Source organism: Aquarana catesbeiana, linkage group LG01 (genome assembly GCF_042186555.1).
Source record: "Aquarana catesbeiana isolate 2022-GZ linkage group LG01, ASM4218655v1, whole genome shotgun sequence".
NCBI classification, from domain to species: Eukaryota; Metazoa; Chordata; class Amphibia; order Anura; family Ranidae; genus Aquarana; species Aquarana catesbeiana.
Window position 1 is genome coordinate 559,192,258 of NC_133324.1, and position 13,892 is coordinate 559,206,149.

The 13,892-nt window shown below is 45.1% G+C and overlaps 1 protein-coding gene across 1 annotated transcript; it reads left to right on the plus strand.

The window, feature by feature from the left end:
* The first annotated feature begins 902 nt into the window (after nucleotides 1-902).
* Nucleotides 903-12,339, plus strand: FAM32A (family with sequence similarity 32 member A). The gene is made up of 4 exons (XM_073596269.1): nucleotides 903-1,055; nucleotides 8,840-8,981; nucleotides 11,026-11,079; nucleotides 12,163-12,339. Exons 1-4 carry the CDS (start codon nucleotides 982-984, stop codon nucleotides 12,229-12,231), a joined length of 339 nt encoding a protein of 112 aa, XP_073452370.1. The 5' UTR covers nucleotides 903-981; the 3' UTR covers nucleotides 12,232-12,339.
* Nucleotides 12,340-13,892: the final 1,553 nt, after the last annotated feature.

Sequence of the window (13,892 nt, forward strand, 5' to 3'; positions counted from 1 at the left end):
AATACAGATTAACGAGCTTCTGTTTATGTCATTGGCTGACAGTTGATCATGTGGTAAGGGGCCAAGATCGGCCCCTTACTCTGATCTGTGATCAGCCGAGTCGCATAGACTCGGTGATCACAGAGCGCGTCGCAGCTCATGCACAGGAGGACGCCCTCCCGGTAATTAAGGTCCACGCTGTAGCCGTCTTTCGGCTATAGTGCGGGTGGCAAGTAGTTAAAGGTTAAATTGTAAAAAATAATTAAAAAAACAAAAATTGTAAAAAATAAAATTGTAAAGAAAAAAAAAAAATACTGACAGTCCACGCCTCATCAGTGCTCATCAGTGCTGCATATTAGTGCCACTGTCACATAACATTAAAAAAAAGTATCGGTAATCGGTATTTGCGATTACTTGAAAAAAAGTATTGGTACTTGTACTCGGTCTTAAAGTGGTATCAGTGCAACACTTGATCAGACCAAAATGAGGGACAAATGAGGAAGAAAGGGACAGAGAGTCTTTGTTCTGAATGAGAGACAGTCCCTCAAAATCAGGGACAGTTGGAAGCTATGTATCCGAGTAACTTACTGAATTCCCAGACCATATTTCTCCTAGGAAAGGTTTGCTTTGTTTATTTTCCAGCTATGCATTTTGAATGGCTAATAGCCTGTAATTTCCTGAATGGCCACCAGATAGCGCTATGAACTCAGAATGCACACTTCGCGGATCTTTCCTGCCGGAGATGGCGGCGACGGAACGTCACTTCCGTTACTAATTCTGACGGGTCGCCTAATCTAACGAAACACATGGTGAGCACTCCGACCTGCCTGGCTATACAAGTCATCGCAGCGCTTCCGGCTTCGCCATTTTGTAGTCTCCCATGGTCTACAAAAAAATGTCCGACACAGAGCATCTGTGACGGCTCTCTCGTAAACCGGCTCTAGTGTTCATAGGCTGGTTCTGGGAGCGGAAGTTTGTGTTCAGCTGGCTGGAGACGAAGAGATGTCGGAGTACAGCTTGGCTCAGAAGGGGCCTTTGAAGCTAAAAGGGGTCGGGGAGCTGAGTGTAGGCAAGAAGTAAGTATACTGCTGAGAGTAGGGACACCTAGAGGCAGGTCTCATGTATAATATCTGTATTAGTAATGATTGGTACAGTCTCTGTACAGGATTTTCTTTGTGTTGTGCGTCCACTGGATGGATGTGTGTAGGAGCTTGTTGGAGAAAGTAATGTAAATGAGTGTGTGGTATCTGTGTACCTACCTGTGTCATATCTTATTTGGTACATGCAGCAACACATTACATATCAGCTTCCCTCTTAATCCTGCAAGTAGAGTTGCTAATTTCCACTTCCACATGTTTTTTTTTTTTTTTTTTTTTGTGCAGCATGCGTGCTGCGAAAGACTCTTGGTCCCTGTTAACGATTGCTGCTCAGTGAGACCAGCTCCCAATCATGTATCTGTTTTGTTACTTGTTGTTCTTGATTAGCCCATTGTGGCCTGTCGCCAACCGGAGCCAGGGTTAGTTTGTCATCTGTCTCATCAATTTACCCCATGTGTGTGTTGTGTGGGGTTTTTTTTTTTTTTTTCCAATAAATTATATTTTGATACCAGTACTTTGTATACTGCTATTCGGTTAGTCCCATCTTTTTCTGTCCCCACTTGTTTGGGATACCTTTTGCTGTAGTTTGTCAGGGCTAAATCGCAGTCACCACTTAACTTGGTATATAGTTTATACATGGTCATTCAAGCCTCTTGTCCTTCTACATATCTTTCAGACGGTGGTCATGTGATCTTTCCCTCCCCTTGGTGTTCATAAACTTTTTTTAAAAGGGACACCGGTTTGGAGAAAGGGGTTAAAAAGAAACTTCACCTGGTATTTTAAGGAAATAAGGACATAAATTTCATTTATGTACAGCATTGCATGACCGGGCAATTGTCAGTTAAAGTAACGCAGTGCCGTATCTAGAGCTGCACGATGAATCGTTAAGAATCGAGATTGCGATCTTTTCCCCCTTGTGATCTTGACAAAGCAGTTTCCTGATTGTTTCTATGCAGAGAATTCTCTGCTGAAGCTGACAGCTGTTAAGGAGCAGTGTGCCAAGTATCACAACATTCCTCAGCAGCTGAGCTAACTATAAACATTGTAACTTTTTTGTTCTTTACATCAAAGGAATAAACTTCTGTGTGTAAACGAGGGAAGTTTAACCACTTAAACACTAAACCTTTTTCTGACACTTGTTGGTTTCAAGTTAAAATCAGTATTTTTTTGCTAGAAAATTATTTAGAACCCCCAAACATTATATAATATATATAATTTAGCAGAGACACTAGAGAATAAAATGGTTGTTGCAATATTTTATGTCACACTGTATTTGCGCAGCTGTCTTTCAAATGCAGTTTTTTTGGAAAATAAACAAAACACTTTAATGAGTTAAAAAAATAACTAAACAGTAAAGTTAGCCCAATTTGTTTTTTGTATAATACAAAAGATCTTGCCACTAGAATCGTGATCTTTATTCTAAGCAAAAAAATTGTGATTCTCATTTTGGCCAGAATCGTGCAACTCTAGCCATATCCCCAAAAAATTACCTGGTCGTGAAGGGGGGTAAATCTTCCGGAGGTCAAGTGGTTGAAGGGGAAAAAAAAAATAACATGTTTTGCACAGAGCAGCCCTGATCCTTCTCTTATTATTCACTAGCACTCTTGGCTCCTCCTTATCTCGGTGTACCACCATAGGAAGCTGTTTACTATTGTGACACACCTGGGGGCTCAATCCAAAGCCACACTGTCCATGTCCATTGACAGACAGGGTGGTTTGGCCCCGCCCTCATCACAGAATTTTATTGACAGCAGCAGGAGCCAATGGCTAGCAATCTGCCCTGTAATGGGAGAGCGAGCTGCTGCTCTAGGGCAGTGTTTCTCAGCTCCAGTCCTCAAGGCGCACCAACATGTCATGTTTTCAGGCCTTCCATTATTTTGCACAGGTGATTTGATCAGTTTCACTTCCTTAGTAATTACCACTGCTGTTTCATCTTAGGGAAATCTGGAAAATATGACCTGTTGGGGCGCCTTGAGGACTGGAGTTGAGAAACACTGCTCTAGGGCGCAGAGCTGGATCGGGAATGGGCTCAGGTAAGTATAGGGGGAGGGGAAGCTGCACAAAGGTTTTTTTTTTCTTCCCTCGTCTTTCAGGACAGCACCTGGAGAGAGCGCAGCTCCACCCACTTTTCCCAGGAAACACTGCAGTCAGTTTTTTCTTTAAAGACCGGACACTTCCACCATGGCCTCAGTTGTAGTGTTTCCTCCGCCATGGTCGAAGCACTGCAGGGAACCAGGGGTGTGCTGCGCTGTCTCCAGGTGGAGAGAGTTTGGGGCATACCGGTATTTCTGTTCTTTTTGTGGCAGGCCAGCCCAGCTTCCTCCCTTCACGTGCGGGGGTTGCTCCGGCGTCCTCCCCTCTTCATACCCGGCGAGGGTCAGGCTGCGGGGGGTCCCAGCTCCTTTAGACCGGCGGCTAGCTTGGAGGGAGCGGCGTCTCCTCTTCAACCCCATAGCTCAGCCTTCCGGGTTCCGGTGGCGAGCGCATCACTACGGCCGGGGGCGGGACCTCCAGCGGCGCGACGCGGCTTCCGGTTCTGGCCGCTGGAACGCAGGAGGGGAGGGCAGGTCTCTTCTGGCTGACGTCATTTCCGGCCCTCGCAGCGGCGAGCGGACTGGGAAGGTTTAAAAACAAGCACCAAACGCCATTGCAAATCCTGTCAATATGGAGGAGGAACAATCGGTGGTGGCAGGAGCAGGAGCCACACAAGTCAGCCAGGCCCAGGTAAGCGGGGACAGTGTGTCTCTGTAACTTACTCTATGGGCATGTTTTAGTTCCCTCTTTGGTAAATGTTTTAAAGAGCCTGCAGCATTCTTCCTGTGTATTGAAGCAGGAAGTAAATGTGTTTTAAAATTGTGAAGTAAATCTGTGGGGGGATTTACTGGCTGAGTGAAGGAGGGGGGTTAAAGTGTTAGCTCTTCCACTCTTTTTCAGCATACTGTTTATAGGGGTTTTCTGTTTGTGTATTTCAGAAGGCAAAAGAAAAGACCAAGCATTCGTCTTTTCCTGTTAAAAGAAAATGCCCATCTTGTAAAAATGTGCTTAAAGAGTCTTGGGCAAAAGTGTTATGCAAAGGATGCATTGCAGACTTAGTGAAGGAGGAAACCACTCCTAGTGTACCTGTGGTTCAGAAGGACTTACTGAGCTCATTTAGGAAGGATTTGGCGGAGACTTTTGAGTCATTTAAATCCTACCTTGACAAACATCCAGCCGCAGGCAGCTCAGTACCTCGTTCCCAGTCTTCTGTTTCCGCCTATAGGGGTGACAGTGACTCGGAGGAGGAAAATCGTAGCGTGGCTACGGAATCAGAGGAAGAAGCAGAGGAAGAGAAAGAATCTTCTTCTTCTTCTTCTTATTCTCGATATAAATTGTCTTTAGAGGAGGTGGATGATCTACTAAAAACTATCCACACTACTTAGAGGACAAGGCCCAGCTGTCGTTACACGATAAGATGTTTCAAGGCATGGGTGAAGTGAAACACAGGATGTTTCCGGTGCACAAGTTTCTGTCAGAAACAGTTAAGAGAGAATGGAAGGACCCAGAGAGGGCCCCCTTCTTTTCTAGATCCCTCAAACGCAGGTTTCCCTTTGAGGAAGATAGCGCACAGGTCTGGAACAAAAAGCCTAGACTGGATGCGGCCTTCTCTCAGGTGTCGAGAAACACTGACCTCGCGTTTGAGGACATGGGTATCCTCAAGGACCCCATGGACAAGAGGGCTGACTCCCTGCTAAAGAAAGCTTGGGATTCCACCCTAGCAAATTTAAAGCCAGCTATGGCATCAACAGTGGTAGCCAGAAACCTGGAGCACTGGTTGGAACAACTGAAGGCTCATATCGAGGCAGGTACACCTCGTAAGGATCTTTTAGAGACCTTACCAGTGCTTATGAAAGCCGTTGGATATATAGCAGATGCTTCGGCGGAATCAGTTAGGATGTCGGCCAGATCATCTGCCCTAATCAACTCAACGCGCAGAGCTCTGTGGGTCAAGACTTGGACCGGGGATACAGGCTCTAAAGCCAAGTTATGTGGTTTACCCTTTGAGGGGGATTTGGTTTTTGGCCCAGGTCTTGAAGCCATTCTTGAGAGAACTGCTGACAAAAAGAAGGCCTTCCCCATTAAGAAAAAGGTGGTTCCTCAGGGCAACAAAAATTTTCGTCCTTTTCGGAAAACCACAGACTCAAAGGAGACAGGATATAAAAGACCTTGGAGGTCTCAGAGAGGCAGGGGCAAGTCAGGAGTACTCTTTCGCCCCCCTACCCCATATACAAAGAGCCAGTGACGGTCCCCAGTCTGTGGGAGCAAGGTTACAAACCTTCTTCCCACAGTGGCAGAGGATAATAGACAGTCCATTTATCCTAAAAACTATAAGGGAGGGTTATGGACTGGAGTTTGCCCAACCCCCTCCGGTTCGGTTTTATTTAACTCAGGCTCCCAGAGACCCGGAGAAGCTTACGGCAATGTCAGCAATTCTTCAGGAGTTAATTCAGCAGAAGGTGGTAGTAAATGTTCCCCCCAACGAGGTAGAACAGGGGTGCTATTCACACATCTTTCTGGTGAAGAAGCCTTCAGGCAAGTTCAGATTAATCCTGAACCTGAAGATACTCAACAGAGCGGTCAGGTACAAAAAGTTCAAGATGGATGCGATCTTTTCGGTAAAGGGTCTCCTGACCCCAGACTGCTTTATGGTATCCATAGACCTAAGAGATGCATATCTCCATGTGCCTATAGCCCCAGCATCACAAAAGCACCTCAGATTTGCGATCAGGATAGGGGGATCTGTCCTACATCTGCAATTCAGAGCTCTCCCTTTCGGGCTGTCATCCTCTCCGAGGATATTTACAAAAATTCTGGCGGAGGCCTTAGCCCCTCTCAGAATAGAAGGAATCTCGATTGTCCCATATTTAGACGATCTGCTAATATTTGCCAAATCAAGGCACATATTGGAGAGAGATCTACAAAGGACAAGGAGGCATCTGGAGAGCCTGGGGTGGTTAATAAACGAGGAAAAATCGAACATGATCCCATCACAGGCAATAACCTTTCTAGGTTACACTATCGACTCCATACAGGGAAAAATGTATCTCCCAGAGGAGAAGATAGTAAAGCTTCAGAACGCTGTAAAAAAGGTCCAGACAAACCTGCCAATTTCTATCAGGGCAGTGATGTATGTTTTGGGGCTCCTTACTGCAGCAATACCTGCGGTACAGTGGGCACGTTTGCACGCAAGGGAACTTCAACAGACAATTTTGAAAAATTGGTCTTATGGAGAGTCCCTAGAAAAGATAATAACGATATCTCCCCGAGTTCAGAGGAATCTCTGGTGGTGGAGGAGCCACTCCAATCTGAACAAGGGCCTGCTCTGTTTTTTTCCCCAGGAGAGGAGATTAACAACAGATGCGAGTTCCTGGGGGTGGGGCGCCAACCTGGAAGGACAGATGGCTCAAGGCAATTGGACAAAAAGGGAAGCCAGGAGATCCTCCAATTGGAGGGAATTAAGGGCTATTCTCCTAGGACTATGGGCTTTCGAGGAAATAGTCCAGGGGCACCATGTTCAGGTGCTATCAGACAATGCCACAGCAGTGGCATATGTTACAAGACAGGGGGGCACGAGAAGCAAGGTCTTGCTAGCCTTGTCAGTTCAGTTGCTATCCTGGGCGGAAGGCAACGTAAAGTCCCTAACAGCTGTACACCTAAAAGGAGAGCTGAATCTAGTGACCGACTTTCTAAGCAGAGAAAGGATACTAGAGGCAGAATGGAGTCTGAACAAGGAGGTATTCCAGGAATTAACAAAGAAATGGGGAACTCCTTAGACCTGTTTGCGTCCCACAAGAATGCAAAGGTGAGAGCCTATTACTCACTAAACAGGCAAGATCAGGCGAAAGGTTTGGATGCGCTGGCACAACCATGGAACTTCCACTTGTGCTACGCCTTTCCCCCCTTTCAAATGATCCCTTGGGTGTTGAAAAAACTACAGCGAGAGACCACAAGTTTGATCCTAGTGGCTCCTTTTTGGCCCAAGAGGCCCTGGTTTGCAACCATACAGAGGTTGGCAGTGGAACCACATTGGGTTCTCCCACTTCGAAAGGATCTGCTATCCCAGGGACCCCTTCAGCATCCAAATGTCAACCAGCTCAGGCTGACAGGTTGGTTACTGAGGAGCAGCTGCTAAAAAGAAGGGGCTTCTCAGATAAGCTGGTGTCAACCCTGTTAAATAGCCGAAAGAAGGTTACCAGGGGTATTTATTTTAAGACATGGAAGCGGTTTAATTCCTGGTGCATGACTAAAAAATGTTCACCACAGGAATTGCCCTCAATATTAGAGTTTCTCAATGAGGGTATGGAGATGGGGCTGGCAGCCAGTACCCTGAAGGTCCAGGTAGCTGCCTTGTCGGTGTTTCTTGAGAGAAAGTTATCTCAAGAACCATTTATAGTAAGATTTTTCAAAGCATTGGCCAGGCTTAGGCCGGTACCTTTCAAATCTTTCCCTAAATGGGATTTATCTCTGGTGCTACAAGGGTTGATCAGAACACCTTTTGAGCCACCACAGGAAGCAACTTTAAAAGTATGGACGCTTAAGCTGGTTCTTTTGGTAGCAGTTACCTCAGCCAGAAGAATTAGTGAGTTACAGGCTCTATCTATAATAGAGCCCTTTTGTTTGATATTTTCGGACCGGGTAGTGCTGAAAACTGACCCGGGTTTCTTGCCAAAGGTCGCAACCTTTTTTCATAGGGCACAAGAAATAGTTTTACCTACTTTTTGTCCTACACCATCCAACTCTAAAGAGGAGGCTTTTCATATCCTGGATGTGAGAAGGTGTTTACTCCATTATTTAGAGATTACGAGAGAGTTTAGAAAGACAAATTCTCTTTTTATTCTTTTTTCTGGATTACGCAAGGGTCATTGTGCTTCTAAAAGCACTATAGGCAGATGGCTTAGAATGGCGATCAGTGAAGCCTACAGGGCTGCAGGGGCTGATCCTCCCACAGGGGTAATGGCCCATTCAACAAGGACAGTAGCAACGTCCTGGGCGGAAAGAGCGGGGGCTTCTCCAGGTCGGATCTGTAAAGCGGCCACGTGGACAAGCTTCTCCACCTTCACCCGCCACTACAGGTTGGACTTGCTATCAGCAGCGGATCAATCGTTTGGCAGGAAGGTCCTGCAGGCGGTGGTCCCACCCTAGAGTAAGTACTCTTTTATCATCTCCAGGTGCTGTCCTGAAAGACGAGGGGAGAAAAACCCTAGTTAGACTTACCGGTAACGGTATTTCTACGAGTCTTTCAGGACAGCACCAATGACCCGCCCTAATTGGTTTATAAAAATGTGGTGTTATTGCTATGTTCTGCTTATCTAATTTCAGCATGGCTGGAGGTACTCTATGAACAACTGAGGCCATGGTGGAAGTGTCCGGTCTTTAAAGAAAAAACTGACTGCAGTGTTTCCTGGGAAAAGTGGGTGGAGCTGCGCTCTCTCCAGGTGCTGTCCTGAAAGACTCGTAGAAATACCGTTACCGGTAAGTCTAACTAGGGTTTTTTTTTTTTTTTTTTACCTTAATGTAGAAAATGCAGTAAGGAAAAAAAAAAAAAAAATCTTTTACCTTTGCGACCACTTTAAGGCGGGCTCTGCTGACTGCTTCTTTGAGACTTGGATACTGACTAAAAGTTGTGGATTAAATTCTACTTAGTCTTCTCTACATGGTTTAAAGTGCTGCATCACAGTTTATTTAAATGATTTTGTTACTTACAATATACATTTTTTATTTTTTAGAAAGAAAAAGAAAAACCAAGACAAAAACAAAATTGTACAACAAATTATGACTAGCAAGAAAAATGAGGAGGAAAAAAAGAAGCCGGCTTTAGATAAAAGAACACCAGCTCAGATTGCTTTTGAAAAAATGCAGGAGAAAAGAGTAAGCTGTGTTGTGTGTGTTTTTTTTTTTTTATAAAGTGTTGGTCTGTTTTGACAGGCTTTGGGCTCGTCAGTGAGCAAAATTGTGGGGGAAAAAAAATAAATGCACTTTTTTTTTTTTTCTACACAAGTATGTGCATTTATTTGTTCCCCAAAAAGTGAACTTAGCCTTTAAGGCATAAGTACACCTTTTGGGAAAATGTTGCATGTTCCACCCGTTTTATAGGTTAGCACATGTGACATGCTCCTGCAGCCCCTTCCCACTGCATTCTCTCCCTGTGACAGCAGTACGTGGAGAAGTTCTCTGTAATACAGTGCCTTGAAAATGTATTCACACCCCTTGAAATTTTGCACATTTTGTCATGTTACAACCCAAAACGTGAATACATTTTATTGGGATTTTATGTGATAGACCAACACAAAGTGGCACATAATTGTGAAGTGGAAGGAAAATGATAAATGGGTTTTCAATTTTTTTTTCTACAAATATCTGAAAAGTGTGGTGTGCATTTGTATTCAGCCCCCCTGAGTCAATACATCTAGCGTGTCATTTTTTGCCCATTCTTCTTTAAAAAATAGCTCAAGCTCTGTCAGATTGGATGGAGAGCGTCTGTGAACAGCAATTTTCAAGTCTTGCCACAGATTCTCAAATACATTTGGGTCTGGACTTTGACTGGGACATTCTAACACATGAATAGTCTTTTGCAGACTCTAACAGGTTTTCTTCTAAGATTGCCCTGTATTTGGCTCCATCCAGCTTCCCTGTCCCTGCTGAAGAAAAGCATACCCACAAAACGATGCTGCCACCTCCATGTTTCACGGTGGGGATGGTGTGTTCAGGGTGATGTGCAGTGTTTTCCTCTACACACAGCTTTTTTGCTTTTAGGCCAAAAAGTTCAATTTTGGTCTCATCAGACCAGACCACCTTCTTCCACATGTTTGCTGTGTCCCCCACATGGCTTCTTGCAAACTGCAAATGGGACTTCTTATGGCTTTCTTCTTGCTACTCTACCATAAAGACCAGATTTGTGGAGTGCACGACTAATAATTGTTCTGTGGACAGATTCTCCCACCTGAGCTATGGATCTCTGCATCTCCTCCAGAATTACCATGGGCCTCTTGGCTGCTTCTCTGATTAATACTCTCCTTGCCCTGCCTGTTAGTTTAGGTGAACGGCCATGTCTTGGTAGGTTTGCAGTTGTGCCATACTCTTTTTTCCATTTTCGGAAGATGGATTGAACAGTGCTCTGTGAGATGTTCAAAGCTTGGGATATATTGGATATATATTGGATATAACCTAACCCTGCTTTAAACTTCTCCACAACTTTATTCATGACCTGTCTGGTGTGTTCCTTGGCCTTCATGATGCTGTTTGTTCATTAGGGTTCTCTAACAAACCTCCTGAGGGCTTCACAGAACAACTGTATTCATACTGAGATTAAATTGCACACAGGGGGACTCTATTTACTAATTATGTGAATTCCGAAGGCAATAGGTTCCACTAGATTTTAGTTGAGGGTATAAGAGTAAAGGGGGCTGAATACAAATGCACGCCACACTTTTCAGATATTTTGAAAACCATTTATCATTTTCCTTCCACTTCACAATTATGTGCCACTTTGTGTTGGTCTATCACATAAAATCCCAATAAAATACATTTACATTTTTGGTTGTATCATGACAAAATGTGGAACATTTTAAGGGGTATGAATACTTTTTCAAGGCACTGTAGCTGTCACTTTTTGAAAACAGTGTGGCCGTACAGGGCTCCGCCCACATGCCTGTGTCATTCATGCACAGTGTTCTGTGTATTTATGAACTACAAGTCCAAGCATCCGTTTTGGCTGTCTGCTTGTAGTTTTCAATGAGTTACCACCGCGCAGTTGAGTCTTCCTTGAACTTATCCTTTTAAAGACTGGTTTTATTTTAGTTTGACCCTTTTATGAATAGGGCTACTTTAAACCACATACCGTATAGCTATAACCATGGTACCAAAGAGCTATAGTTTTCACATGACCTAAAACTTGACTATTTATTTTCTGCAGCAAATGGAAAGAATTTTGAAGAAAGCTACAAAAACACACAAGCAAAGAGTTGAGGTGGGTGAAAAGAAGTAATTTGATCTGTAAAATGTATCTGTAGGCTGACATGTTTGGTGCTTCAATACACATCCATTTTAAGGAATTTTTGGGAAATCTTAAATCGGTCACTGCTACCTTCTTTAAATGTAGAAGCATGGGTCATATATAATGTAAATGTGGCAGTATTTGGACTTTTAAGAAGTTTGAGTGGCTGGTTGAATTTTTGATAGGAATTCCCAGATGTGTGCACGTACAAATCTAGCCATATCCTGTCAAATGCAGGTAATGCAAAAGATTGGTTCCTTCTTTCCAGAGTCCTCCCAAGCAGCGAACTGGCTCTTGGGAGGGTTTTTGTAAATGTTGGCTGCCTTGCTGGGTAGCCCCAGTCACTGTACTGCTGTTTTTATGAGCAATTTGTGAAACTATACATCACCAGCATCCCTTTTTAGATGTATTTCCTCCTCTCTGAGGGCTATGTAATCTTCTGATCAGTTGTTTGATTACACTATAACAGCATGTTTTCAGGTGGTATGATCTAGCGCAGGGGTAGGCAACCTCGGCCCTCCAGCTGTTTTGAAACTACAAGTCCCATGAGACATTGCAAGACCCTGAAAATCACAGGCATGACTTCTAGAGGCAGAGGCATGATGGGATTTGTAGTTTCACCACAGCTGGCGTGCTGAGGTTGCCTACCCCTGATCTAGTGGGATGCTGGGAATGTGTCCCCTCTTAACCCCTATAGTGACTGGCACCAGCCCTAATGATCACACCCACACATGAAGAGTAAAAGTGATTGATAGCAGAGGATGCTAAAAGCTATGAGAGGTGGGTCAACTACAGTAGGGATCAGGAGGAGAGGGGAGGATGATTGAAGTCATTCAGACAGGAAATTAAGACAAGGTAATTGCTGCAGGTTAAAAGGGTTATATTTTAGAGATGCAAGTTTGCATGGAATGAGGGTGATCAGTCTCAATACAGGACTTGCTACAGGTGGGTGGGGGTGTGTGTGAGTGGTGGTGGTGGTGGTGGTGGGGGGGGGGGGGGGGTGATGGGGGAGGTGTCAGTCGAGTTTTACTATTTATTTATTTTTTTCCTCTTTAGGACTTTAATCGTCACCTGGACACACTGACAGAGCATTATGACATTCCAAAAGTTAGCTGGACAAAATAAGATTGTTTGTTTGTTTTTTATTTTATTATGTAACTTCTATATTGTATTTACTTCTTTTTACCATTTGCATCTTGGAATCCATGTAAATAAAAGAAAAATGAAAAGTTTTATGGGATTGAATTAATATTCTTTCACCTTGTTCTCATGAATATATCTGCTCAAAGCTGCCAAATCTAGCAACAGGAATTCGATTTTTGATGCTGAAATTTAGCCATGTGAATGGAGCTTTAAGTAATTTGTAAAGTTTCGCTCTTCCTTTGTTATATTAAAAAAAAAAAAAAAAAAAAAGTTGGGGGCGTGTCCGGCAGCAGACCAAGGAGTATGTGTGGACACACAGCTCCACAAAACTGACTACACTCCACTGCCATCCCGGCTGTTAACATCTTGGGTGAGCCACCAAATATACCCTAGAAACCTCTGGACATCCACTGACTCCGTCCCTGCCTGTATTAAGAGGCCCGGTCGGACGATTAGGGTTTCCCCCGGCCTGCTCTATACTGCCCAGGCCTGCCGCCATTGTGAGGCCTACAGAGCCTCCCACGCTGCTCTGCCGATTCACGGCTGATCCCTGCAACACCCCTGGTTTGAGGTGAGGTGCCTGGCAAGCCTTCTGTCCCCCCGCCCGATCCGCGGCCGGACCTTTAGCACAGAGCCCCGCCGCCGCCACTTTGCGGCCTACAGAGCCTCCGCCACCCCTGGTCTGGAGTTCCGCGGGCAGTGGGGGGGAGGTGGAGGCCCATCCAGAAGTCCCTGGCCTACATCTAGGGGGAAAGTCACAGGACTGTGTACCCACGGAGGTCCACCTGGGTATCCCTACCGGTCGATTATATACAGCTATGGCCCGCTACCATCTGGTGGCCTGACGGCCTGTGGGCTCCCCAGCATCCTCCGACCTGGAGTTCAGGGATCCACAGATCGAGCGGTCACCCGCCCTACTCAGGCTGTGATAACACCCCTGGAGGGGGCAGAGGAATTGTGTGTAAACGGTGACCTGCCTGAGGGTACCCTGACGGACAGTCACCTGCAACAACATCCCACAGCTTCCCTGTGGCCTTTGATGTCAATCTGCACTTCCTCACCTAGGTGCAATACTCCATAGGGGTCATCCATATAATCTTTGCCGCAATCCCTGACCCCCAAGAAGAAAGCTTACTTCTACAACATTCACTGTCACTTATTTGCTGGCCTTGCAGTTTACCCTCTGCTGTGCCTTCAGCGGGCTCTTAAAGGAAAATACCCCCCCCCCCCCAATACTCTCTAGCTGTCTATTGCACCATTAATATGCAAAATGGGGGGGAGCAGGTATGACTAGCACCGAGGGTAGACATGTCTTAGACCCACTCCGGTCCCCGCTCCTTTTCTAAGGGATCCTGCACAGCTTCAAAAGCTTACACAGCCACAGGATTATTATCAGCTGCCTCCTGACACCTCCGGGCATTACATGGGCAAAGTAGGATTTCAGAAGAACATATACCAAGGTTTTATCCCGCCATCGACAACAAGGTCTGCACAAAACAAGGAGCGATGCCTATATAGGTCGCAATCCCCTGCCTTGAATGCGCCCACATATTCAACAGATGCCGCGGACCTCCTGGCTTCCACACCGGGCACCCCTCACATAGGCAATACATCCCAGTAGAAAAACCTAACCGAAAAAACAG

Coding starts and splice junctions, on each gene's coding strand:
- FAM32A (XM_073596269.1), top strand. CDS start 982: ATGTCGGAGTACAGCTTGGCTCAGAAGGGGCCTTTGAAGCTAAAAGGG. Junction 8,982..11,025: donor AAAAAATGCAGGAGAAAAGA/GTAAGCTGTGTT, acceptor TATTTTCTGCAG/CAAATGGAAAGAATTTTGAA. Junction 11,080..12,162: donor CACACAAGCAAAGAGTTGAG/GTGGGTGAAAAG, acceptor TTTCCTCTTTAG/GACTTTAATCGTCACCTGGA.